Source organism: Podarcis muralis, chromosome Z, assembly GCF_964188315.1.
Source record: "Podarcis muralis chromosome Z, rPodMur119.hap1.1, whole genome shotgun sequence".
NCBI lineage: Eukaryota > Metazoa > Chordata > Lepidosauria > Squamata > Lacertidae > Podarcis > Podarcis muralis.
This window is the reverse complement of record NC_135673.1, coordinates 3365845-3391795: the sequence shown is the minus strand read 5'-3', so window position 1 is coordinate 3391795 and position 25951 is coordinate 3365845. Positions and strand designations below refer to the sequence as shown.

At 45.4% G+C, this 25951-nt stretch overlaps 1 protein-coding gene and 1 long non-coding RNA gene across 2 annotated transcripts in view; one reads left to right on the top strand and one right to left on the bottom strand.

Annotated features, from left to right (window-relative positions):
* LOC144326116 (uncharacterized) overlaps positions 1-25951 on the top strand; it is a 276840-nt gene that overhangs the window by 221998 nt on the left and 28891 nt on the right. The gene's annotated exons all lie outside the window — the stretch shown is intronic.
* NPDC1 (neural proliferation, differentiation and control 1) overlaps positions 22496-25951 on the bottom strand; it is a 60390-nt gene continuing 56934 nt past the window's right edge. The window contains exons 8-9 of the mRNA XM_077922187.1: positions 24656-24752; positions 22496-23144 (exon numbers count right to left, since the gene is read on the bottom strand). Coding sequence (XP_077778313.1) covers positions 23067-23144; positions 24656-24752 — 175 coding nt within the window. The 3' untranslated portion in view covers positions 22496-23066. The remainder of the gene's footprint in view (positions 23145-24655; positions 24753-25951) is intronic.

Below are 25951 nucleotides of genomic sequence, written 5' to 3'. Positions count from 1 at the left end.
CCCCACCCTTTCACACACTTCCTTCTCTGCCAGCAAACTTCTCTTAAGCCCAAATCTCCCAGCTCATTCCCTCTATCCCTCCCTGAGTTGTCCTATAGCTTTGGAATGGGAATGCCCTCACAGCCTCCTTCGCCACTTCCTCTCCACTGCTTCCTGCTGGTCTTATCTGTGCAGGTGGTACACACACACACACACACACACACACACACGGACCCCAAGGCAATACCCCTTGCTATTACCCCTTGCTAATACAAATGCTAAAGAATGGATGCTTTTGAATTATGGCGCTGGAGGAGACTCTTGAGAGTCCCATGGACTGCAAGAAGATCAAACCTATCCATTCTGAAGGAAATCAGCCCTGAGTGCTCACTGGAAGGACAGATCGTGAAGCTGAGGCTCCAAGACTTTGGCCACCTCATGAGAAAAGAAGACCCTGATGTTGGGAAAGATGGAGGGCACAAGGAGAAGGGGACGACAGAGGACGAGATGGTTGGACGGTGTTCTCGAAGCTACCAGCATGAGTCTGACCAAACTGCGGGAGGCAGTGGAAGACAGGAGTGCCTGGCATGCTCTGGTCCATGGGGTCATGAAGAGTCAGACACGACTAAACGACTAAACAACAACAAAATACAAATGCAGCTCTTTCTTATTCATTTGCACTGGGGGTAAGGAAGGCATGGGTGGGGTGTGTGCGAAGGATGGTACATAGAAGATGCTTCACAAAGTAATATAAGCAGCGATGGCAGGTCTCTGCCCTGAGGTGCTTACAGCTTCTCAAGCTGTGCAACTAATGCCAGATAGAGAGCAGCAAGATTCAGGGCTGTGGCCAGAAATGAATGTGAAGACAATTTCTTGGTTTCATCACTTGGACTTCGCTTAGAGGCGAGAACCGTTGAAATAAAACCAATCAAGGAAATAAATCTGATCCTCTCACTACCACAAAGTTGCGGCGGCGGCGGGGGGGGGGGGGGGGGACAGGAGGGGAGAGGAAGGAAGCACCCTCCTACGCCATGCTCGAAATGAGAGAGCACTTTGCTCAGCAGTGAGACCTGTTTCCTTTCCTGTTTACCCAACGTAAGCTGACAGGAGCTGGGCAGGAAAAGGAGGGCAGCTGTGCCTGCCCCACTTTAAAAAACAACAACCCCACAACTCATCTCCAGGGCAGGAGAACACAAGGGCATAAGAAGGTGCTGCTGGATCCGGCCACAGGGGCCCCATCCAGTCCAGCTTCCTCTTCTCACAGTGGTCAACAAGGTGACCTAAAGGGAAACCAGGAAACAGGACCTGAACACAAGACCCTCTCCCCTTCTGTGGCACCAGCGACTGGTATTTGAAAGCATTGTGCAGAGCATAGCTACTCTGGCTGTATTATGTACTAAGCTTGGATCCTAGAACAATAGGCAAGTAGGATATAATAATAATAATAATAATAATAATAATAATAATAATAATAATTTATTTATACCCCGCCCATCTGGCGGCTTCCAACCAAATATTAAAATACAGTAATGCATCAAACATTAAAAACTTCCCTAAACAGGGCTGCCTTCAGATGTCTTCTAAATATCTGGTAGTTGTTCTCTTTGACATCTGGTGGGAGGGCGTTCCACAGGGCGGGTGCCACTACCGAGAAGGCCCTCTGCTTGGTTCCCTGTAACCTCACTTCTTGTAGGGAGGGTATCGCCAGAAGGCCCTCGAAGCTGGACCTCAGCGTCCGGGCTGAACGATGGGGGTGGAGACGCTCCTTCGGGTATACTGGACCAAGGCTGTTTAGGGCTTTAAAGGTCAGCACCACTTCGAATTGTACTCGGAAACGTACTAGAATGCAACAACCGATTGGCTTGCAGGAAAAGACCAATCAGGCTCCAGGAGGAAGTTAATCAGCCTATTAGGCTGGTAGGATCCTATAATGCAACAACTGATTGGCCTACAGGAGAAGACCAATCAGGCTCCAGGAAGGAAGCAGAATCCGCCAATCAGATGGGACTCATTCTGTAAATAATGTACAGTCATATCTCATGTTATGTTTGCTTCATGTTACATTCTTTCTGGTTACTTCCCGCGGCGACCCAGAAGTACCGGAAAGGGTTACTTCTGGGTTTTGCCGCTCGCGCATACGCAGAAGCAGCGGATCGCAACCCACGCGTGTGCAGACATGCTGCTGTGGGTTGTGCTCTTTTCATGTTGCGAATGGGCCTCTGGAACGGATCCCACAACCAGAAGTACCACTGTATATACCAGCCTGAGGTTTGGGGGGCAATTCAATCACTGTTTTACGAGCTGCAATAAAGAGCATGAAATCACTACAGGACTCCGAGTATATTTCAGACTGGTAGCCATGGATAGCCCCAGGGGTGGAGGAAGGGGTGTGCAGTGGGGGCGGGCCGCCCCGGATGTCACCATTGAGGGGGGTGACAAAATGCTGGGCAGCACTTACCGCGGGGCTGCCAGTGCACCCGAGCCATGCGTCTCTCCTGCGAGAGACGCAGTGGTTTGGGTGTGCCCAGGCTCTGCGCTGCCCAAACAGTTCGCCTGCTGCCTCCCCCCAGCTGTAGGGCGGCTGAGTGGGAGAAGGCAGACAGACTCCTTGGAGGCCCCACAGAGCGTCCTGCCCCCACTGGCCCTGCCCCCGTGGGTGGGTGGCCCTACCCCTGGGTGCAGGGCATGGGTGCTGCCCCAGGTGCCCAATCAGCTTACTCTGCTGCTGGATGGCCCTCTTCCCTGTGAATTTGTCTGATCCTCTTTTAAAACAATCCAAGTTGTTGGCCATCACTGCCTCTTGGGGGAGTGAGCAGTGGTGGACTTGGGGGGTCTCAATTTTCTGTGGTGCCCCATGCAATGCCGAAATTCAGCACCCCCCGCCACTCACCTTCCATGCTACGTCATGCAGCCCACGAGTTTGGAAGGTGTCTGATTAGCGGCAGAGGAGTAAAAAGTTAAGCGCCCCTAACCACATGACTGCACTCTTGTGCATTGTTTCCTAGGTTTCCGTTCCTTTGAAATCGGCAGTGCTGGCTTCTGAATGCATTGATTCTTCTGAGGTTTAAACAAGGATCTTGAGCCAGACCTTTAGTTTTTAACTGAAAATACAAAAAGTCTTGCTGGCAAAGGGTACAATTTAAGCTGCTAGCATGAAGTGGGAACCCTATCAAAGAAAAGCAAAGGGGTATCTAGCCTCTAATTGATTGTTTTCTTCATTCTACGACTTCTTCTATGCCAGTCTGTTCTAAAACAACTTGAAAGTCTCAATATCATCTTATTCACTGGCCAAGGAAAGTCCCTGGTATTCTGGCAGATGACAGCATTGCTCCTGCATTTGCAGGGTTTCAGCTCAGGTTTTTTTTTTTTTAAGCCACTGCAGAAATAAGCTTCAATCTTTGGGGTTTATTGCAGCTGCTATTCCCCAAAGCGTGTGAAATAGGGAGCAGGTGGAAAGAGCCATGTCTGCGAAGCTGCACCTCCTCCCATTTAAGCTGCAATGAGATTCTCAGAAACCAGATAGTGGCAGACATCGCCACTCAAATGGACAAAGCAATCTCAGAACATCAAAGTATTCTTACTTTGCCCTTACTTTGTTGTTCATTGGAACTCATTTTATGTAGTAAGGGAGACAGGAAGACCAACAGCCGGTCAAGTCAGAGTCAAGGGCAAGACACAGACCCACCCCATGGCCAGTTGCAAGCAAGAAGGCTGAGGGCAGGTTGAGGCTGGTGGGACAGCAGCCCATTTGCCCCAATGGACCAGCCTTTGCCGGACTTGGTGGCAGAGATCACACACCAAAATGTAATTGCACCGGCACCAGGTTTTGTGACCATGTTTATTTAGTTTCGAGAATAAGAAACAGAAGAGGGGAAGAAAGGGCAAAAAGGAAGGAAGGAGGAAAGGCAAAAGGCTGGCATAAGATGGCACATCAAAATGTCATATGCCAACAGGAGTGTCTCTTAAGTCCTATGAGCCTGCACACTAATGTCTAATCCATAGCCTCAACTTTTCCCTTTTCTTGTGAGGAATCCTATTCGGAATAAGGGAATTTCCCTTAAAAAAGGGAAACGTTGACAGCTATGGGTCTAATGCAAAGGAACTGTGTTATCATGTTAACTATAACTTAAGATATCAGAAGGTAAAGTGATATAAAAACTTTACATTGTGTAGAATAAAACAGGTGCCAGAAGCAGTCCTCATAGTAAATGCAGAAAATGGAGTAAAAAAAGATCAGAGTTAAGCTGCGCTTTATTTGTCCCAAATGTCCCGAGAACTTGGAGGAAGAGACAAGCTTAAGTCTTCCTTATTAACGTAACCAAAGTCACACCAGACTGGAGTGCTGGAGAGTCACTTTCTCTCAGAGGAGGTTCTCTGTCACATCTCTGCATGAGTTGCAACCACCCTGGATTTGCCTCTGTCCAGCTCAGCCTCTGTGCAGTATAGGTTGTTCCGCTCCCTTTCCAACATCTAACATTATTCAATCACTCTCCATGCAAAGATGTTGCAGCTTCAGGAAAGGGTGGCTGTTAACCTCTATTGAGTCAATATTCTGAATTTGTTTCCTTTCAACCACAGCTGTGCCCAGATGAGTATCTCCTGCAGACATGCCAAATGGGGAAGGCTCCTCATTCTTGCCCCTAAATTAATTCAGCGTGAGGAGCACCTTGGGAAGTGTTGCTGGGCACAGTGCAGGCACTAGAGGGGGCTGGTGACCCACACAGTTAGCAGATTTCACACAGAAGGCTGCAAATCTAGGCAATTCCGAGCAAGAATTTCCAGTTTAATATAAGAAGAGCCCTTGCAGCTGGACCAGACCAAATGCATATGTAGTCTAGCTTCCCATTTCTCACAGTGGCCAAGCTTATGCCGTAGCCCAGGGATAGAGCACTTCCTTGCATGCAGAAGGTCCCAGGTTTGATCCCCAGTATCCCCAGGTAGGGCTAGGAATCCCACTCCCCCACCCCAAGACTCTGATTAGCTGTTGGTAGTCAGTGTAGACCAGGCACGGCCAAACTTGGCCCTCCCACTGGTTTGGGACTACAACTCCCACCATCCCTAGCTAACAGGACCTGTGGTCAGGGATGATAGGAATTGTAGTCCCAAAACAGCTGGAGGGCCAAGTTTGGCTATGCCTGGTATAGACCATGGGTGGCCAAACAACTGCCCGGGGCCCGGATCCAGCCCAAGTGCCTTCTAAATCCGGCCCGTGGACAGTCCGGGAATCAGTGTGTTTTTACATGAGTAGGATGTGTCCTTTCCTTTTATTTAGAATGCCTCTCTGGGTTATTTGTGGGGCCTGCCTGGTGTTTTTACATGAGGAGAAGGTGTGCTTTTATTTAGAATGCCTCTCTGGGTTATTTGTGGGGCCTGCCTGGTGTTTTTACATGAGGAGAATGTGTGCTTTTATTTAGAATGCCTCTCTGGGTTATTTGTGGGGCCTGCCTGGTGTTTTTACATGAGGAGAATGTGTCCTTTTATTTAGAATGCCTCTCTGGGTTATTTGTGGAGCCTGCCTGGTGTTTTTACATGAGGAGAATGTGTCCTTTTATTTAGAATGCATCTCTGGGTTATTTGTGGGGCATAGGAATTCCTTCATCCCCCCCCAAATATAGTCCGGCCCCCCACAAGGTCTGAGGGACAGTGGACCGGCCCCCTGCTGGAAAAGTTTGCTGACCCCTGGTGTAGACAGTACCCAGCTAGAAGGATGAATGGGCTGACTCAGTCAGTGAAGTCACTTCCTGTCTTCCTACATATGCCTCTGGGTAATTTACTGGAAGCACCCATGCTGGGCTACTTCCGAAGACTGTTGAAAACACATTTCTTTGCTCAGACTTTACCCAGAAAGGTTATGGACCTGTTTTAGTATTTGTCTACATCCTCAATGTACCATTGATCATTGTTTGCTGTACATATATTTCAAACTCACACGTAAATGTTTTCTAGTTGGAATTTCATTCTATAGACTTCCGGTTAGCGCCATCGTCTAATGGCGGATTTCCCTTGGTGCTCCTGAGGGAGATCTGCTTCGCGGGTTCGGGTCCCGCAGCTACGGCACAGCGGGGACCCTTAAAAATTACAGGCACGAAGCCTGTGAACCGGAGACTCGGTGGGCACCTTTGCGCCCCCCCGAAGCTGCGAAAGAGCCTTTTTAAAGGCTCCGGAACGGCAGCGGGTGTGCGGCGCGGTGCTGAGAGTCGCTCGTACCCAGCCTGCGAAGTGAAGCCGCGTCGCCATGGACGGAGAGCGCTGACTTCTTCCTTCAATTGGGAACCAAAAGAAACTACTACTCGTGAGTAGGAGAAGAGCAATTTAATTGGAATACTTAATTAAATAATTGAATTCGGACACTGAGACGGGAAAGTATCAAAAGGAAGTCTGCCTTCCCGTTCTGCAGTAAGATCAAAGCAGAGGACTGGTAAGCTTTAACTTTGAAGTTCTTTTTTGGGAATAAGAGATCCATCGTGTAAGAGACTGAGACCTTCCCCCCGTGGGCAGGAGTGGGGGGAAAGAAAGACATTGACTTTGAATCCTGCCTGTTTCTTAAAGCCATTGACAATATAACGCTGTATCTTGACTCTGGAACGGACTGCCGGAGAAAGGAAGCCGGCTGTGGACTGTTGCAACAAAGTAATGAGGTGTTTCAAATTGAGAGTTACACTTTAAGTATGAAGATACACTTTCCTTGGAATTGAAAGGACTTACTGGATTGCGTTTTAAACTTGTGAAATTAACATTGTGGACCTTTGCAAGACTTGGGAGCTTGTGGGACTTTTATATTTACAAGAACATCCTCCATTTTAGAATCTTATAGACAGTAACAGATATTTTCGCCCCCTGGAGGAGAATTGGTTGGTTTCAGCAACAAGTGAAGTTTAGTCTGCTGAATTACTGGGAAAAAGAATTTGGACTGTGGGAATGACCTTGGCTGCAAGATAGTGGTATGGCAAATGATCAAAACAAAGGAGAGCCACAGGAGAAAACTTTGAGATCTGGCAAACAATATAAAATAGACACATTTATGAAAAGAAGGGCCTCTGCATCTGGTCCATCTGGAGCAAGTGCAAACCCACAGGAAAAGACAAAAGTCATGTCTGAGGAGGCACTTTCGAAAGCATTGGGTAAAATCAATGATTCTTTGGATCAGCTAAAAAAGCAAGGAGCGGAAACAAGTAAACAAGTTGCTGAAACAAATAAGACTGTTGCTGAGATATCAGGGAAAATTGACTTAAATACTAAAAGCATAATTGACTTGGGAAATAAAGTTAACACTAACACAGAATCAATTGGGAAACTACTTGAGGAAGCATCCACCACACGAAAGATTGCTGAAGAGGCGAAAGAAATTGCAACGGCTACTGACGAAAAATTTTCCCCAGTCTTCAGGAAATTGGGAGAACATGACTTGGCATTGTCCATGATTGAAATGCAAAGGAAGGAGAGGAATCTTAGGATCCGGGCAATACCTGAGAGCGAAGGAGACAACTTAGTGGACTTTTTAACAAAAGAGTTCTCCCATTTCTGGAAACAGGAACTGGAACAAGAAGAATTTAAGATAGAGAGTGCATTTAGATTGGGTGCAAGACAAAGAAAGAACAAGGTAAGAGACTGTTTGGTAACATTAAGATCTAAAGAAGAGAGAGATAAAATTTTGAACCTGCACTACCAAAGAACCCTGCGAATTGAAGATTCTTTTGTGGAAATCTTTAAAGATATCCCTAAACATATTTTGGACGCAAGAAGTCAGTACAAAGATTTAGTGATATTACTGAAGAAGAACAGCGTGCCCTTCAGGTGGGAATACCCTCAAGGCCTTTCCTTCAAGTACAAAGGGAGGAAAAGGAAAATAAAAACTGTGGAAGAGAAAGATAAGTTTCTAGAGCAACACGAAGAGGATCTCTACAAAGGGGCGGAATCAGGACAAGACTTTTCAGGAGGAGGAACCTTGGATAAAGACAAGCTACCGTTGAGAGGGACACCACCAACAGAAGAAGAAGAGCAACTCGGAGCAGTAGGAGGAAAAGAGAAATAATCCCATCATGGCTTTGCGATTGTTAAGCTGGAATTGTAACGGTCTAAACATCCCCCGAAAAAGAAAAAGCGTATTTCATATTTTGAAAAAAGAACAATTGGACTTGATATGTTTACAGGAGACACATGTGACGAGGTCACATAGAAAATTACTCACAAATAAAAGATTGGGCCAAGAATTTATCTCTTCAGACAAGGTAAAGAAAAGAGGAGTGGTGATCTATGTAAAGGAAAAATGGCAACCAAAATTAATTTTTAAAGATGATCACGGAAGATATCTAGCAGTTGAAATTCAAGTTCAAGGAGAAAAATTTCTGATTGTGGGAATCTATGCACCAAATGAGGGGAAAGTGGAATTCTACAAGAAACTTCATGAAGCTTTGATGGATTTTATGGACATAAATTTAATTTTGATGGGAGACATGAATGGAGTTGTATCTACCAATATGGACAAATCCCAAAGACAGATAATTACCAAAGAGGGAAGACTACCAAAAATCTTTTTCGAAATGACTGACAATATGGATTTAGTGGATATTTGGAGGATAAAGCACCCACTTGAAAGAGAGGGAACTTTCTTTTCTGAAGCTAAAATGACATGGACTCGAATTGACCAAATCTGGATAACTAGAGGAATGGCGCCAAAGATAAAAAAAGTGGAAATCTGCCCAAAAACCTGCTCCGACCATAATGCGATAAGGATGGAAATGAACTTAACAACAACTGGTACCTTCAGATGGAGGATGAATGACACCTTGTTTAGGGATGAGGAATTCTGCAAGAAGGCTATGAAAACTTTGAGGGACTATTTTGAAATTAACATGAGGACCAATGTAGAGAAAAGAATAATCTGGGACGCAAGTAAGGCAGTTATGAGAGGATTTTTGATACAACAGAATGTAATCAAAAAGAAAAGCCAGAATGAGAAGAAAGAAAGAATTTTGGAAAAAATAAGAGAAGGAGAGAAGAAATTAAGATTAAAACCAAAATCACAGGACATACTAAAAGAAATCAAATTATATCAGACACAATATATGGAGCTCACAAATCAAGAAATAGAATGGAAAATTAAGCAAATGAGACAAAAGACTTTCGAATCAGCTGATAAATGTGGGAAATTGCTGGCTTGGCAAATAAAGAAGAGACAAAAATTAAATACGGTTACACATCTAGAAGTGGAAGGAAGGAATATTTATAAACCAACAGAAATAAGAGATTGTTTCCAGAGATACTTCAGTCAATTGTATAAACAAGGTCCCCAGAGGGACGCAGAAATAGAATCGTTTTTGGAAAAAAATGGACTGAGAAAGATTTCACAGGAAAATAAAGAAATTTTGAATCAGAGAATAACAGAACAAGAAATAGAAGGTGCCATTCAAAATATGACATTGGGTAAATCTCCAGGACCGGACGGACTTACTTCCAGATATTATAAGACTTTGAAGGAGGGGTTATTACAGCCTTTGCTGGAAGTATGCAATGAGATTTTGGAGGGAAAAAAGGCACCCGACACGTGGAAAGAGGCATACATCACACTTATACCGAAGACAGAGATGGAAAAGACTCAACTTAAAAACTACCGACCTATTTCCTTACTAAATGTGGATTACAAAATTTTTGCTGACATTTTAGCAAAAAGGTTGAAAACAGTCTTGATGGAGGAGATTCATAGAGATCAGGCGGGCTTTCTACCGAAAAGACATCTATCAGACAATGTAAGGAACATTGTAGATATCTTGGAAATGCTAGAAGTGAACATTAATACTAAAGCAGTCCTGATATTTGTGGATGCCGAGAAAGCCTTTGACAATATATCTTGGGATTTTATGATGAAGAACCTTCGGGGGATGGGGGTAGGCCAAGGGTTTGAAAATGGTATAGGTGCGATATATTCTGAACAAAAAGCAAAACTTATTGTAAACAATGTGGTTACAGATGAACTAAAGATAGAAAAAGGGACACGTCAGGGGTGCCCAATCTCTCCATTGCTTTTTATATCGGTCCTGGAGGTGCTGTTGAACATGATTAGGAAGGACCAGTTGGTTAAGGGTGTACAGGTCGGAGCGAAACATTATAAACTGAAAGCATTTGCGGATGACCTGGTACTTACTTTGCAAGAGCCTGAATCTAGTACAAAAAGAGTTTTAGAGTTAATTCAAGATTTTGGTCAGGTTGCAGGATTTAAGCTGAATAAATCAAAAACGAAAGTATTGGGGAAAAACCTAACATCAGTGGAAAAAGAAAGGTTTCAGAATGAGACAGGGTTAACTGTGGTTAAGAAAGTGAAATATCTGGGTGTTAATATGACTTCAAAAAATTTGAACCTATTTAAAGATAATTATGAGAAATGTTGGAGGGAAGTCAAAAAAGACTTAGAAATTTGGTCAAATATGAAGCTTTCCTTGCTGGGTCGAATAGCAGTTATTAAGATGAATGTGTTGCCGAGAATGTTGTTTTTGTTTCAAACTCTGCAAATATTGGACAAGATGGATTGTTTCAAGAAGTGGCAGAAAGATATATCTAAATTTGTCTGGCAGGGCAAAAAGCCCAGAATAAAATACAAGATATTAACTGATGCGAAAGACAGAGGGGGGTTTGCCCTGCCGGACTTAAAACTTTACTATGAATCAGCAGCTTTTTGCTGGCTGAAAGAATGGATGCTTCTTGAGAACATTGACATTTTGGATTTGGAAGGGTATAACAATATGTATGGATGGCATGCTTATCTTTGGTACGACAAGGTCAAAGCCCATAAAGGGTTCAAAAACCATATTGTCAGGAAAGCACTATATAATGTCTGGACTAGATATAAAGATTTGCTGGAAAGAAAAACTCCAAGGTGGTTGTCACCAATGGAGGCAAAGGCCATTAAAAAACTTAACATGGAGGCCAAATGGCCAAGATATGGAGAAATTCTGGAACAAGAGGGGGACAGATGGAAACTCCAAAGTTTTGATAAACTAAAAGGGAAAGTGAGAGATTGGCTTCATTATCATCAAATAATGGAAGTGTTTAAAACAGATAGAAAAATTGGTTTCCAGGTGGAAAAATCAAAATTAGAGACTGAACTGTTAGAACCCAGTACTAAGAATCTGTCAAGAATGTATAGCTTGTTGTTGGAATGGAATACACAAGATGAAGTGGTTAAGTCTGCAATGATTAAATGGGCACAGGACATTGGTCATAACATTTTGTTTGCTGACTGGGAAAGGTTGTGGACCACAGGTATGAAATTTACGGCGTGTAATGCTTTAAGAGAGAATATTATGAAAATGATATACAGGTGGTACATGACCCCAGTCAAGCTTGCAAAAATTTATCACTTGCCCGATAATAAATGTTGGAAATGTAAAGAAATTGAAGGAACATTCTTTCACCTTTGGTGGACGTGCCCAAAGATTAAGGTCTTCTGGGAAATGATCTATAATGAACTGAAAAAAGTACTCAGGTACACTTTCCCTAAGAAACCAGAGGCCTTTCTCCTGGGCATTGTCGGCCAATCGGTGCTAAAGAAAGATAGAACATTCTTTATGTATGCTACAACAGCAGCAAGAATACTCATCGCAAAGTACTGGAAGATGCAAGAACTACCCACCGTGGAAGAGTGGCAACTGAAGGTGATAGACTATATGGGACTGGCAGAAATGACGAGCAGAATCCGTGACCAGGGAAGCGATACGGCGCAGGAAGATTGGAAGAAGTTTAAAGAGTATCTAAAAAAATATTGTAAAATTAATGAAGGTTAGAAAAATGTTGGATTGGTTATTAAGGGGTTAAAAGCAGTAAGGGATAATTGGAAGAAAATATTTGTTACTAAAATTATTGTAAAAGTAGGGAAAGGATTTGCTGAAAATTGAATCTGAAATTAGAATACAGAAAGGGAAGGTATGAGGAAGTCGTGAAAGTAAGCTTAAAGAAAGTAAAAATTGAGGTTATACGTGTTTTATCTTTTGTACTTTTTTTTTTCTTTCTTTTCTTTTCTTTTTTCTTTTTATGCTATGGTGTTTGTTAAAACTTCAATAAAAATTTATTTTAAAAAAAAAAGGAATTTCATTCTATAAACTAGTTAGGGCTCCTTGGAAGGAAAGATGTTGATATTTTAATGAATTAATTAATGAAGTCAGTCATGAGTGCAACACTGGCCTCCTGACTGTGAACTCCAGCAGTTGACGTACTGCCTCCAATAATCTAGGGGGCATGCAGCAATACGAACATAGTCCTGAGGCTGGATCAGGCCTGTGACCCCTCTAGTCCAGCATCTTAGAGATCTCTGGTGGCCTGCCAGCTGCCTCTAAGAAACCCCACAAGCAGGATCTGTGAACGAGCACTCTCTCCCGTCCTGAGGCTCATTCCAGCAACTGGTATTCAGAAGTATTGTTGTCTCAGACAATGGAGGCAGAACGTAGCCATTGTGGCCAGGAGCCTTTGATCAATATCCCACATCACATTTCCCAGTTCTCTTTTAAAGCCATCCATCTCCATGGACACAGTTGCTTCCTGTGGGAGTGATCTCCATAGTTTAACTGTGTGGTGCATGTAAAAGGACTTCCTTTTCTCTGTCCCAAATCTTCCAACAATCAGCTTCCTTGGACGGCCACAAGTTCTAGTGCTATGAGGGAGAAAAACTTCTGTGTAGCTTCTCTATGCCATGTTGACTTGTAGCCATGGATAGATAATTTAATGAAGGAGTAAGAATGGGGATGGGACGTGGGTGGTGCTGTGGGTTAAACCACAGAGACTAGGACTTGCCGATCAGGTCGGCGGTTCGAATCCCTGTGACGGGGTGAGCTCCCATTGCTCAGTCCCTGCTCCTGCCAACCTAGCAGTTCGAAAGCATGTCAAAGTGCAAGTAGATAAATAGGTACCGCTCTGGCGGGAAGGTAAACGGTGTTTCCGTGCGCTGCTCTGGTTCTCCAGAAGCGGCTTAGTCATGCTGGCCACATGACCCGGAAGCTGTACGCTGGCTCCCTCGGCCAGTAAAGCGAGATGAGCGCTGCAACCCCAGAGTCGGCCACGACTGGACCTAATGGTCAGGGGTCCCTTTACCTTTACCTTTAAGAATGGGGAGGGGGAGGGGGGAGGACACTCTTTTCAAAGCTGCACCTTATGGAAGGGAGTCCTACAGTGTGACTTAGGTGTGGTATGAAGCGCCATCCGTAACATTCAATTGCAGAATGCATGGTTCACTTGCTCCACCCAATGGCTGGAAATATCTTCTTAGTTCAAGCATCCATCAAAACAAATGGGGCATTTCCAGATTATTGGCAGCTTCAAAGGAGCCTGCAGCCAAATGTAAGACCCAAGTACATGTTCCACCCCTACCCAAAGAGATCTCCCAACCCTACAGAATCCCAACCCTTCCTCAACATGGTGCCCTACAGCTGTTTGGGGCTACAATGCCCATCATTCCTATGAGACTGGGGCTGGTGGGGGCATACCTGCGCTGGCTGGGGCTTTATTCAGCTCTGTAGACCTTTACATCTATTTGATCAAAACATCAGAACCCATCAGGTTGGGTTGTGGGGGTACTGGTGGAGATTCAGGGTGTTTGGCTAGGTTAGCCAGGTTCTCATCCCTGTTCAGCTATAAAGCTTACTGGGTGACCTTGGACTATCCTAACCTGCAGGGAACAAACTTCTCATATAGTTCTTTTTTATTTTTTTGTTTTTGTTTTTACAAGAACAAATTTAAAATAATAATGAGGAAAAACTTTTAACATATCCATATATGAGATTCTCTGAATCTTGTGACTTCCCCTGGACCCTGCATGGGTCCTTAAAATACTGGTAATTTTCCTAAGACTACCTATCATTACATTCTCCACAGTTTTCCATCTCTCTGAATTATCCAGGTCTTTTGTTTCTTTACAAGTCACAAGGCCAGCTAATGTTTTTATTTGTTTACAATGGTCTCCTCAGTAAGTTATGAATTTTCTCCATTCTTTTTTAAAGTCATTATCTTCTTGATTCTTGAGTCTCCCAAGTCAGTTTTGCATAGTCCAACAGTTTGACTTGCCACTCTTTCCTAGTCTGAACTGTTGGTTCTTTCCATCTTTGGGCTAGTAGCATCCTTGCAGCTGTTGTCGCATACATAAACAGTCTTTTCTGGTCTTTTGGGATGTCGGAACCTGTAATTCCTAGTAAAAAAGCTTTAGGTTTTTTTTAGGCTTTTTGACTAATGTTATTTTAAACATTTTTTTCAATTTATTGTATATCAATTCCCCAAAAAGCTTTGTTATCTTACATGACCACCACCTTTTCTTTACACTTCCAACAAACTTTGGAGCTTGTTCTATACATTTTGGATGACTTAGTAGGAGTCATTTTCATATACAGTGGTACCTCGCATTAAGTACTTAATTTGTTCCGGAGGTCCGTTCTTAACCTGAAACTGTTCTTAACCTGGAGCACCACTTTAGCTAATGGGGCCTCCTGCTGCTGCCGCGCCACCGGAGCACGATTTCTATTCTCATCCTGAAGCAAAGTTCTTAACCCGAGGTAATATTTCTGGGTTAGCAGAGTCTGTAACCTGAAGCGTATGTAACCTGAGGTACCACTGTAATTTTCTTTCAGCATACAACATGTTGTGAATTTCAGTTCTGTTCTCCATAGCCTCTCCCAATCTGCCATTTGTATGTTGTGTCCTAAGTCCTTTGCCCAGTTTATCATAACCAATTTAAGCTGTTCATCCTTTGTATGCCATTCTAGGAGCAAATTATACATTTTTGACAGAGTCTTAATATTGTTTTCTAGAAGTTCTACAGTTCTTAAGTGCTGTGAAGCTGTGTGTGGTTTGGGAGCTGCACGGTCAGGGAAACAACAATGCTGTCCAGGGTTGTAAAGACTGTGGAGAGAATAATTGGGTGCACTCTTCCCACCTTGGATTAAATCTACGCTTCCAGGTGTCATAAGAAAGCTGCAGAGATAGCGCAGGATAGTGCGCACCCCGAAAATGATCTCTTTCAGCTTCTACCTTCTGGAAGAAGGTACAGGGTTATAAAGACTAGGACTAGCCGCCTGAGAAACAGTTTCTACCCAAATGCGATTTTGGTTTTAAACGCAGTGTAAGGTACAGTGGTACCTCGCAAGACGAATGTCTCGCAAGACGGAAACCCCGCAAGACGAAAGGGTTTTTTGTTTTTTGAGCTGCTTCGCAAGACAATTTTCCCTATGGGCTTGCTTCGCAAGACGGAAACGTCTTGCAAGTTTGTTTCCTTTTTCTTAACACCGTTAATACAGTTGCGACTTGACTTCGAGGAGCAACTCATAGCACGCGGTGTGGTAGCCTTTTTTGAGGTTTTTGAAGACTTTGGTGATTTTTGAAGCTTTTCCAAAACTTTTCCGACGCCGTGCTTCGCAAGACGAAAAAAATCGCAAGACGACAAAACTCACGGAATGAATTAATTTCGTCTTGTGAGGCACCACTGTAGTCTCTGTGGGAGTATATTGTATTTAATTATGGGGTGTCAGAGTTTTTAGGGGGCTAACCAGGCTGGGATAGCAGGCTTGTTGGTTTTTGAATGTCTGATACAGATTTTTTCAATTTCATTGTTCTGTATGGGACAATGACAATAAAGATGATCGTATTGTATCGTATTGTATCTGCAAAGAAATATTCAAGAGAGCTTCGAAGGGAGAATGCTTTGAAAATGCAGATTGGGGAATATCTGTGCTTTCCAGGTGAATGTCTCCCTGGAGAGCCATTGATGCATATACCGGTAGTTCAGGGGCAGCTCTCCAGATGTGCTGGATTCAAGCTTCCATCAGTCCCAGCAAGCAAAGTCAATTATTAGTAATGATTGGTGCTGTACTCTAAAACACGTGGCTTGGTGTTCCCTGAAAGAGTGGTTAGAGCATCAGACTAGGGCCTGGGAGAGACCAGGGTTCAAATGTCCACTCAGCCGTGAAACTCACTGGGTGACCTTGGGGGGCCAAGTCACTGCTTCTCAGCCTAAACTGCCTCCCAGGGTTGTTGTGGTGGTTTTGGTTTGAGGCCTGCTTGGTGTCCTCTTGGAGTAGGGTGTGTGGTGGTTAGGAGTTGTGGCTGTGGTGGTTCCTGGGTGTTGTTGGGTTGCTGAGCTGATCAGGCATTGTTGACTGGTGGCTTTTACAGAGCGTTTGGACTAGATGGTCATTTGTGTCACTTATAGGCTGTGTTTTAAGAACTTCTCTGGGGTTTCCGTAGTTGCCTCAGTGGTGGCGCCAGAGCGGGGGGCAGATAAGCAGAGACGGATAGACCAACAGACAGCTCACATAAGGGGGGGGGGGTAACAGGTAGAGATGCGAGAGATCAAAGCGGGGCAGGGGAAATGTGTGTTTAGGAGGGGGTTGTATATGCACAAAAGGGGCACTGGGGTCCAGTTAAGGTGGAAGGTGGGGTTGGGAATGCGTTCAGAACCAGAACCAGACAAATAGGCTATACGTAAAGGGTGAAGGGAGAAAAAGGAAGAAGAAGAAAAGGGGGGAGACGGGGGGAGGGCAGAAGGGAAATTGGAGTAAAATAGAAGGGAGAGAGACAAAAAGAGAGTTGAAAGAGAGAGGAGGAGAGACAGTAGAGTAATATCAGTAATATCAATAGATCGCAGTTGTAGTTTTAACTATAGTATGAGGGGTATAGCAAAGTATAATATGGTGATATGAGTGTGTGTATGTGTTTCCTTTAAAGAGAGGGGGAGGGGGGATGGAGGGGGGGAGAGAAAAAGAGGAGGAAAAGGAAGGAGGGGAAAAGGAAGAAGAAGAAAAGAGAGGATGGAAAGGGGGGGGGAGGCAGTGGGAACTGTGCCAATGGTATGGGAGAAAAGTCTTGTTTTAAAAGAGGGGGTGTTTTAAAAGAGGGGGTGGTTGTGGGGATTAAATGAGGAGTGGGGAGGAACCATGTGTACCAGTTTGAGCTCCTCAGAGAAAAAGGTGGGACAGGAAATAAACAAACAAACAATTTTTATTATTATTAGCAGCTAGTGGCATTGGACAGAGAAGAAAAGGGAAATCTACAATATGGCGGCCATAACATTAGTCAGATATCACCGAGCAAGGCAAGTTAGGAGTTGCAGTACCACAGATAGCTCCAGGTGAACTTTGTTTCCTTCCTGTGGTTGCCTTCATCCCCCCACAATGGTGACTGTATAAAGGCCAAAGAAAAGTGGCGAAAAGAAGCTTTGCCTAAACTCCATATTCCATAGCTGTCAAGTGTCCCTTATTTGAAGGGACAGCCCCTTATTCCAGCACCATGTCCTGCTGCTGTCCCTTATTGATGGATGTCCCTTAAATTTCAAAGGAAGCAGCTCCTCTCCCTCCCTCCCTGCCGGCCAGGGAGGAGGGAGGCTCCAACTGTGTTGCTTGGCTGTGTTGCTCACCCAATAAGAAGTCTAAGAACGACTGGGGGGTGGAGCTTGCATGCCTTGTGTGTGGCTAGTTAATGCAAGCTGAGGGGTTTTTTTGAATGCTGGACGCCATTTTGTTGCACGTGCTGCTCCAAATTTTGCAGTGCAAAGCCAGGCCGGGGAGCCATCTTAAGTTGAGGCTGCAAAGGCCTTGTGGTACATGTGATTCAGATTCTATTCAGTTGAACCTCTGGTTACAAAGTTGGTTGGACAGTGTTCTCGAAGCTACCAGCATGAGTTTGACCAGACTGCAGGAGGACAGGAAGACTGGAGTGCCTGGAACAGGTGAGGCTGCAGGTCCCTTATTTTCGCTGCTGGTCCCTTATTTTCAAGGCTGCTGGTTCCTTATTTTCAAATCTGTAAGTTGACAGCTATGCATATTCCCCATCAGAGTGGTAACTGTACAGGTGTTATATTTAAAGAATGGCAATGACTGCTGCTGTTATTTGAATGCAACATTTTTACAGTAATATTTGCATTTTGAAGCATTAATGCCCCAAACTGCAGGCTAAAAATATATGAAATCATCATCATCATTGCTGCCCACGTTCCCATCGGATGCTACCTGGGCCAGGTGTCTAACCTGCCTCATCTGATACTGAGACTCAACCTATGTCTCTATGGCAGAAGACACAAGCAGTTTCCATCGATACCCCAAGAGCTCAAAATGGTTAGATAAAAACATCCTGTATATTATAGTTGGCACTAGACCTTCATATGACCCAAAGGTGCACTCTGGAAACACTTCCCAGAATCCTCTGGGCACAAAGATTACTTGGCAGTCGAAATCAAGGCAGAAGAGAGTCCAGTCCCCCCAATATGGAAATCCAACATACCTCCTTAAATATGTCCTTTAAACCAAAGACCTAGAAACCAGCTTATATTATGAGTGCGAGTGGGTTAAGAAAGAAGAGGAAATCATGATTTGGTTTGAAATTTAGTCCTTTAATAAAACTTCCCCTTCTTTAAAGTAACACTAATACAATGAAATTAGTTTGGAGGAGTCACATGTAACAGAAGAAGAAGAAGAGAGAAATAAATCAGAGAAATTGGATATCTCCACCCCCCACCCTGGGCATAGCACCCCCCGTAAGACTGTGTGTGTGTGTGTGTGTGTGTGTGTGTGTGTGTGTGTGCGCGCGCGCCTTTTGAAGTTCTTTGCAAATGCCAAACAAGGAGCAGGTAGAATGCAGAGCCTTCTCAATAGCAGTGTTTGTGTGCTCAGGATACTTAATACTGTAGAGCTATAAAAAATGTTAGCATACAATCAAGGATTCCTTCTCTCCTTCCCTCACTTTATGATTTAGGAACCTGAATGCCCCACAGCTACAGTTAAGACTCTGAGCTGCACAGTCTGGGTTCAAACGCCAGCGAGCTGTATAGCCTCAGGCAACTTATAACTTGGAGACAGTGCCCTACTTTGCAGGGCTGTCATGATGGGAAATAAGTTAAAGAGTACTTTGCTAAATTCAAAGCCAAGCAATAGAAAGCAGAAGGGACTGTCCCAAAGATGCTATGGGGGCATGGGGGGGATTTTTTTAAGATTCACAAGATGGCTGACCCTCAGACTATGCCCAGGTATTTAAAGGTTTTAACCTGCTCAGTTGTGTGACTGTCCATCCTCCATCTATGTGATCTATGTTTCCTTGCGAAAACCGTGACTTTGGTTTTCTGATAGTTTACCACCAGCTGTTCTCTCCTGCAATATGCTGAGATAAATCCCATCAACCTTTTAAGGCCTATTTTTGTTCAGGATAGGAGGACCGCATCATCAGCGCATAAAAGCACTGAGATTGGTTTTGTGGCCGATTTAGGAGCATGGAACTCCGGAGATGTCAAGCTTTTAACCATGTCATTGATATATAGGTTAAATAAATAACCCCCTTGGTGGCTGGTACAGGGCCTATGAGTTGGCCATTTGTGGAGGTTATATAGGCCATTAATCAAAAATAATAATCTTTTATCTATACTGGATGTATTCAATTTGGCCCAGAGTCTTACTCGTGAAATTGAATCAAAGGCAGCCTTCAAATCAATGAAGGCTGCACATAAGACCCCACGGGTTTTCTTGGTGTATTACCTTCAGATAACTTTATACTAACCCCCCCACCCTCCATCAATACATTTCCATGACAATTTCCAATCTCTTCTGCAGTTTAACAGTGTGGCTCTCTTACACTGTACAAGGGATACAAGGGATAACCAGCAATGGTATATTTTAAACATCTGAACTAAAAATCAGTCCAGCAGCTACAGAAGGAGCTGTGGATTCTCTCGCGACAGGGGCTTCCAAGGAAAGAGGGTGCGGAACATCAGATCTCTTCCAATTTTGTGCATTTAAAATTGTATAAATTTGCCATCTCTTTTCCCGGTAGATCTTGTCTGTCATTCCACGGGCCTAGACTCTGCAGCCATAGCAGGTGGGAGGAAACCCCACAGACATGGCTATATATGTGTACACACACACACACACACACACACACACACACACGTGTTGAACCTCAGATACACATTTGGCAAAGCTCCCTAAATGCCTGTGCCCTGCAAATGAAGCATGAGTCTTAGAAGGCTTTGAGTAAGACGATATTCAAGGAGTCAGCGTTGTAGAGGTACACTCCTGTTTCCAGCATTGCTTCCCTCCCCATGCCAACCAGCTAAGCATTAAAAGAAAATTAAGAAACCCAAGTTTCTAGACCTCATGACTGGGGCAAAATTTTAAAAGGGCCATAGGTTCCTGATGTTGTTGTTCAGGAATGCCTTCGGACCAGGGGAAATAAAACACAAAACAGGTGTGGATATATGAGGCTCTCTTTATCTCGTGTCTGATTTTAAGAATCTATCCAGGCTCAACTCTTTATGCAGGAATATTTTATCCTATGGTGGGGCTCGAACCTACAACCGTGACATTAAGAGTCTCATGCTCTACCAACTGAGCCATCCCAGCATGTAGTCCAATGCATCTGGTTTACAAAGGCTGCTTTATGAACTGAGGTCTCTCTCACCCCAATCTTCTCTTAATGCAAAACAACAGTTACCCCAAAGTTAGGAACCTCATCCTTCCTCTGTTCAGCAAAATAGGAGAGGGAAAACTTTCAAAATTTGTGTTTTCAATTGGTTTTTTTTTTTTAAGTGTCTCAGAATCAGCATTAGAAAATCCCCTCCCCACAAAAAAAAATAAAAAAAAAAAAATCAGGGTTTGAGGTTTGAACTTTTAGAAGCACTTGGCTCCATCCCAAATTCACGAGGAATAGTCCCATTTTGGTTCTTGTGCAGCCCAGGGGCATGATTGTCAGAAACAGTTGACTCAGAGCCTGATTCCATCTAGCTCAGAACTGCCTACACTGACTGGCAGCAGGGGCTGTCCTGGGCTTCGCACGTGGGTCATTCCCAGTCTTACTGGACCCACAATGCTATGCGATTTTAACCTGGAGCCCTCTGGGTACAAAACAAAGGGGTCTCCAGCTGCTTCAGAAGCCACAGTGGACCTGCTCTAGGCTGAACTAGCTGCAAAAGTGATCTTACCAAGGATCTTACACACACACACACACACACACCCCTGCCCCCTGGCAATAATCTCTCACTTATCACAAAGAATGACAGGGGTATCCCTCATCAGTTAGATGCCCTGGAGGTACTGGGGGTTAGTGGGGTAGAAGAAAAGCAACAGAACAGAAGTTGTCACCCCTGTTTCCAACTAGGGTAGAAACAGGGAGGTCAGCACTACTGTGTGGTGAAAGAGGGGGAAAGAAGCCAATGTTTTGGGCAGCAAATTTGCACTGCTGTCAGGGCCAGCCTGCTCGTGAGGTTCAGTGGGGCAGGCGCCTCAGGCAGCAGGGTGGGGACAGCTGAGATGGGTGGCAGATCAGGGCTCCTGAGGAGCGCCCATCTCACCTCCCCCTCTGCTTGTTGCCGCCCACCCACCCCACATCCACGTTCCCACCTGCTCCTCTCTGGGGCATATTTTCTGTTTTGCCTCAGAACATCCTGGACCAGGCCTGACCGCTGCACACCCAGCGCACAGAAACCCAGCACTGTCCAGCTTGGCACCCCCTCCAGCCTTTCTCAACGTGTGGGTCCCCAGATGTTGTTGAACTACAACTCCCATCACCCCTAGCTAGCAAGGCCAGAGGCTCAGGGATGATGGGAGTTGTAGTCCAACATCATATGGGGACCCACAGGCTGAGAACCACTGTGCCTAAACTCAAGGAACCCCCTGTGAACACCAGTATGTTTTATTTGGTTCCTGCTAAAGCCCATAGGCTGGATCACTCCTACCCCCGGCAGTCTGAAATGCCCGGTCAGCCACCTTTGAACTTTTCCCTCTTGCCAGCAGGGTGGGTTCTCTAGACTCTAAAGGGAAGGCATATTTGCCACCGCCACCCCCTGCCCCCTTGCAGCACCAGGTCGGGCAATCTGTGAAGACCAGATGCAGTGCTTTCCCCGCACCCGGTGCTTCAATTAAAGCACAGTGATTTGATGACTTTAAGGGCACAGTCCCGAGCTTGGGAGAAAGTCCCATCAGTGCAGCAAAGCTTACTTTTGGGTAAATGGACGCAGGACTGCACTGTTATGTTTTCACTTGCGTTAACTCTCCCTTTCGTCCACAATTTTCTTTATCCCACAACATGGCCACGATAATGAACGCAATATTGTGAACCACAGTTCTGCACAGAAGAGCTGGAACCTCTGGAGTTCTCAGCAGTCTTAAAACTACAATTCCCAGTTTTATTTGGGAGGGAGACATCCTGAGTGTTAAAGGGGCATTAAAAGCGTTTTATTTTTGGCATGTAGATAGGCTTCTCAAAGGGACCGTAACTCATCCTAGGATGGGTTTGGACCTTGCTGTAGAACCAACAGCTGAGGACCCAACTGCCTGGCAGATAAAAGCCCAGAAGTGATTTGAAATTGTTTCACTACCATGAATGCCGTTATCCTTCTGCTTTAGTTTGTCCCCCTTCCCACCTTTAAAATGGGCATTTTAATGTCCTAGGAGTACTCTTGGATAGGAAGGTCAAACTTCCCTTTCAATCTTCACAAAATACAGAAAGTTGGGGTGGAGGGCCACGACCCCCCAACCATACTGCTCAAATAAAGAACTGCAAGGTATATCCGCATGTATTTTTATATATTACAAATTGGAGGGAAGACACCACTGGATTCAAAATAGATTTATAGCATTTTATGCTGGGTGGATTCTCATTTCAGGCTTTTGCTCTGAGGGCTGACAACACGACTTGGCCCCCAGGACAAGAGCCCCTTTCAGGAGTTGGGGGTGGGTGAAAAAGTCAGGGAACTCCCCTTCCTTCTCTCACACTCCGCCCCCACCCCAGTCAACAAAACAGCAAACAGGCATTTCCTCCCCCCACCCCAATTCACGTGCCCAATCATCTAAATAGTGCTAGGTTGTTGTATCTAAGAGGAGTTGGGGGTTGCAGTGGTAGCAATGAAGAGCTGAAGAGTGAAGCCCCCCCACCCGCCCTCCCCAGAAGCCAATAATGTGCATTCATTTCAGAGATTCATTTGTTGGCGTGGGGAGGGGGGAGGGGAGATGCACATTCGGGCATCTGGAGGTGCTGCAAAGGAGACTCTCTCTTTAGGTAGTGAGGATGTCGGCAGGTTGGGACATTCCTACGCATAAGGCTCGGCAGACACAGTCCACAACATGCTCGGCCAAAGGTCATGGGTGCAACTTGGTGGGTGGGGAGTGCAGCGAGGAGTCATCAAACAGAGGGTTCTTCACTTCCATTTCGCCAGTCTGCATGGAGTCCAGGGTGGCGCAGGTGAGGGGGAAGAGAGAAGGGAGAAGATGTGAAAAGCAGCAAAAATTAATTGCCTCAAGAATTTTTAGTCATCTCCCCCAACCCCCAGTTTTTTCAGCATTTCCTTTTAAATATCTACTGCCCTACACTGTTCCACTGGAAGAGCTCAAGAGTTCTTACACACAAATGAAATGCTCTCTCACAATAGAGCAAGACTGGCGTTCCCCTTCAAGAGCCAGTGTGTGGTTAGAAGACCAGACCAGGGAGCCAAGGGTTCAAATTCCCTTTTCTGAGGCCATTCCCCTTCACCAGTCCTGCTCTACGCTCTCTACAAGGACTTCTGCCTGGGTGGAAGTTGTCCTTAACCAGCAATATTGGCTCTGGCGTGCCTGGATGGAGGACTGAGGGCTTATGATGGAACCCTGGAACATAACCCTCGTATAATTGAGGAATCACCTGTATTAATAATTATTAGTCTGTGAATTCAGTCTGGAGGATACCATGGGTTCCTTCCCAAACCTGCAATCCTGTATCTGTGAAGCTATGTTCTGCAAGAGAGAAACTGCCAAATCAGTTTCTTTTTCATGGTGATGGCCTTAGCAGGTCAGCTAAGTACTACTCATCATTCACATCTTGAAAGAGTGAGCTCTGTTGCCATAGAGACAAATGGGTGAGGACAATAGGCTAAGTGCGAGGGGCTGAGAGTTGTGTGAGTGAGTTTGGGTTGATGCTGAAAGCTGGGGAGACTGAGGCACACCTTGCTCTGCGCTGGACCCCAAAGCTATGACTTGGAAACCTACTGAAGTAGCAAGAACTGCTGGGGCACCGATACTGTGAGCCCCTCCATCCTATGCTCAGGTTGTAAAGGTAAAGGGACCCCTGACCGTTAGGTCCAGTCATGACTGACTCTGGGGTTGCGGCGCTCATCTTGCTTTATTGGCCGAGGGAGCCGGCATACAGCTTCCGGGTCATGTGGCCAGCAGGACTAAGCCGCTTCTGGCGAACCAGAGCAGCGCACGGAAACGCCGTTTACCTTCCCGCCGGAGTGGTACCTATTTATCTACTTGCACTTTGGCGTGCTTTCGAACTGCTAGGTTGGCAGAAGCAGGGACCGAGCAACAGGAGATCTCCCCGTCGCGGGGATTTGAACCGCCGACCTTCTGATCAGCAAGCCCTAGGCTCTGTGGTTTAACCCACAGCGCCACCTGCATCCCGGGTTGTATATACCCGTAAATAAAACCATGTTTCCTAAAGACACCGATGTCTCTGTTGATCCTCATTCCAAGGAAACTGAACTCTGGGTAAGTGCAGGAAACCCCGGCCACTTCCAACACTGCTTGGAGGTGTGGGTTAAGTGCAACATCAATAATTTATCCTAATTTGAGTTTGTGAGCCATTACAAAATAAAACAAGCAGAACTTAGTTATCAAGAAGCACACAGAAAGAGTAAGAAAAGCTGTCAGAGGGCCAAGGGCACTCTTTGGTGCGTGGAAGAGGAAACACTCACAGGAGCAAGGCCTGGGCACTCATAGACGGTGAAGTCTCCATCTTCGTTTTCTTCATCCGATGATGCAGATTCTGGAACTTTGGCCTCCTCTTTATTCCTATTGATGGGGTGGAGGAGGTGAGATGGTGGCAGGGCAGGAAGGGAGAGAGTGTAGCACACAATACCGGCACACCGCTGCCTTTCACCAGTTCAGAACACCCAACCCACTCTCCCCACAGAGCTGGGCTACAGGACACTTTGGGTCCCTTCTGACTCAGTCCTATGATTCCAAGACTCCACACACAGGGAGCCAAAATGTCTTTGGTGGGTGGTGGTGGTGGTTCAGAAGCTCCAGGAATTAGCTGGAGCCGCTCCCAGGTTTTTAAAAAGTCCTGTGTTGAAACCCTGGAATATCAAAAGCTGCATTTCCAAGCTTAGCCATCTGCAGAACTCTGGCACTGCGACACGACACGTTTCTGAAACTTGGCTAGGTGTGTTGGGGAAACTCAACTGGCCTTGCTAGGTCAGCCCACAGGGCACCTGGTCCAGGGTTTCACTTCTAATGGGTTTCACCACCAAGGATAAAGTTTGGCAAGCAGGTAATAAAGTGAGACTGCTACTCCCCGCCCCCCCCTTTGACCTTGGCACCTGGTACTCAAAAGTGCCCTGCCTCTGAACACAGAAGACTGCACTTGGCAATTTTCAGGTGTATACACAGACCTTCCATCAATTTAACTATACCTTTCCAAAAGCCGTCATAGAAGAACCCGACAAGAGCCCTGCTGGATCAGGCCAAAGGGAGCCCGCCTGGGCCAGAATCCTGTCCTCACATTGGTTACCCAAATGCCAGTGGGAAACCCACAAGCCAGATCTGAGCACAAGAGCCCTCTGCCCCTTCTGTGGTTTCCAGCAACTGTTATTCAGGAGAATTGCTATTATTATTATTATTATTATTATTAATTGTAAGTGTCTGGAGGCGGTTGGAGGATGGATGGCAGCCAACAGATTGAGGTTGAATCCTGACAAGACAGAAGTACTGTTTTGGGGGGACAGGAGGCAGGCAGGTGTGGGGGACCCCTGGTCCTGAATGGGGTAACTGTGCCCCTGAAGGACCAGGTGCGCAGCCTGGGAGTCATTTTGGACTCACAGCTGTCCATGGAGGTGCAGGTCAATTCTGTGTCCAGGGCAGCTGTTTATCAGCTCCATCTGGTATGCAGGATGAGACCCTATCTGCCTGTGGACTGCCTCGCCAGAGTGGTGCAAGCTCTGGTTATCACTTGGACTACTGCAATGTGCTCTATGTGGGGCTACCTTTGA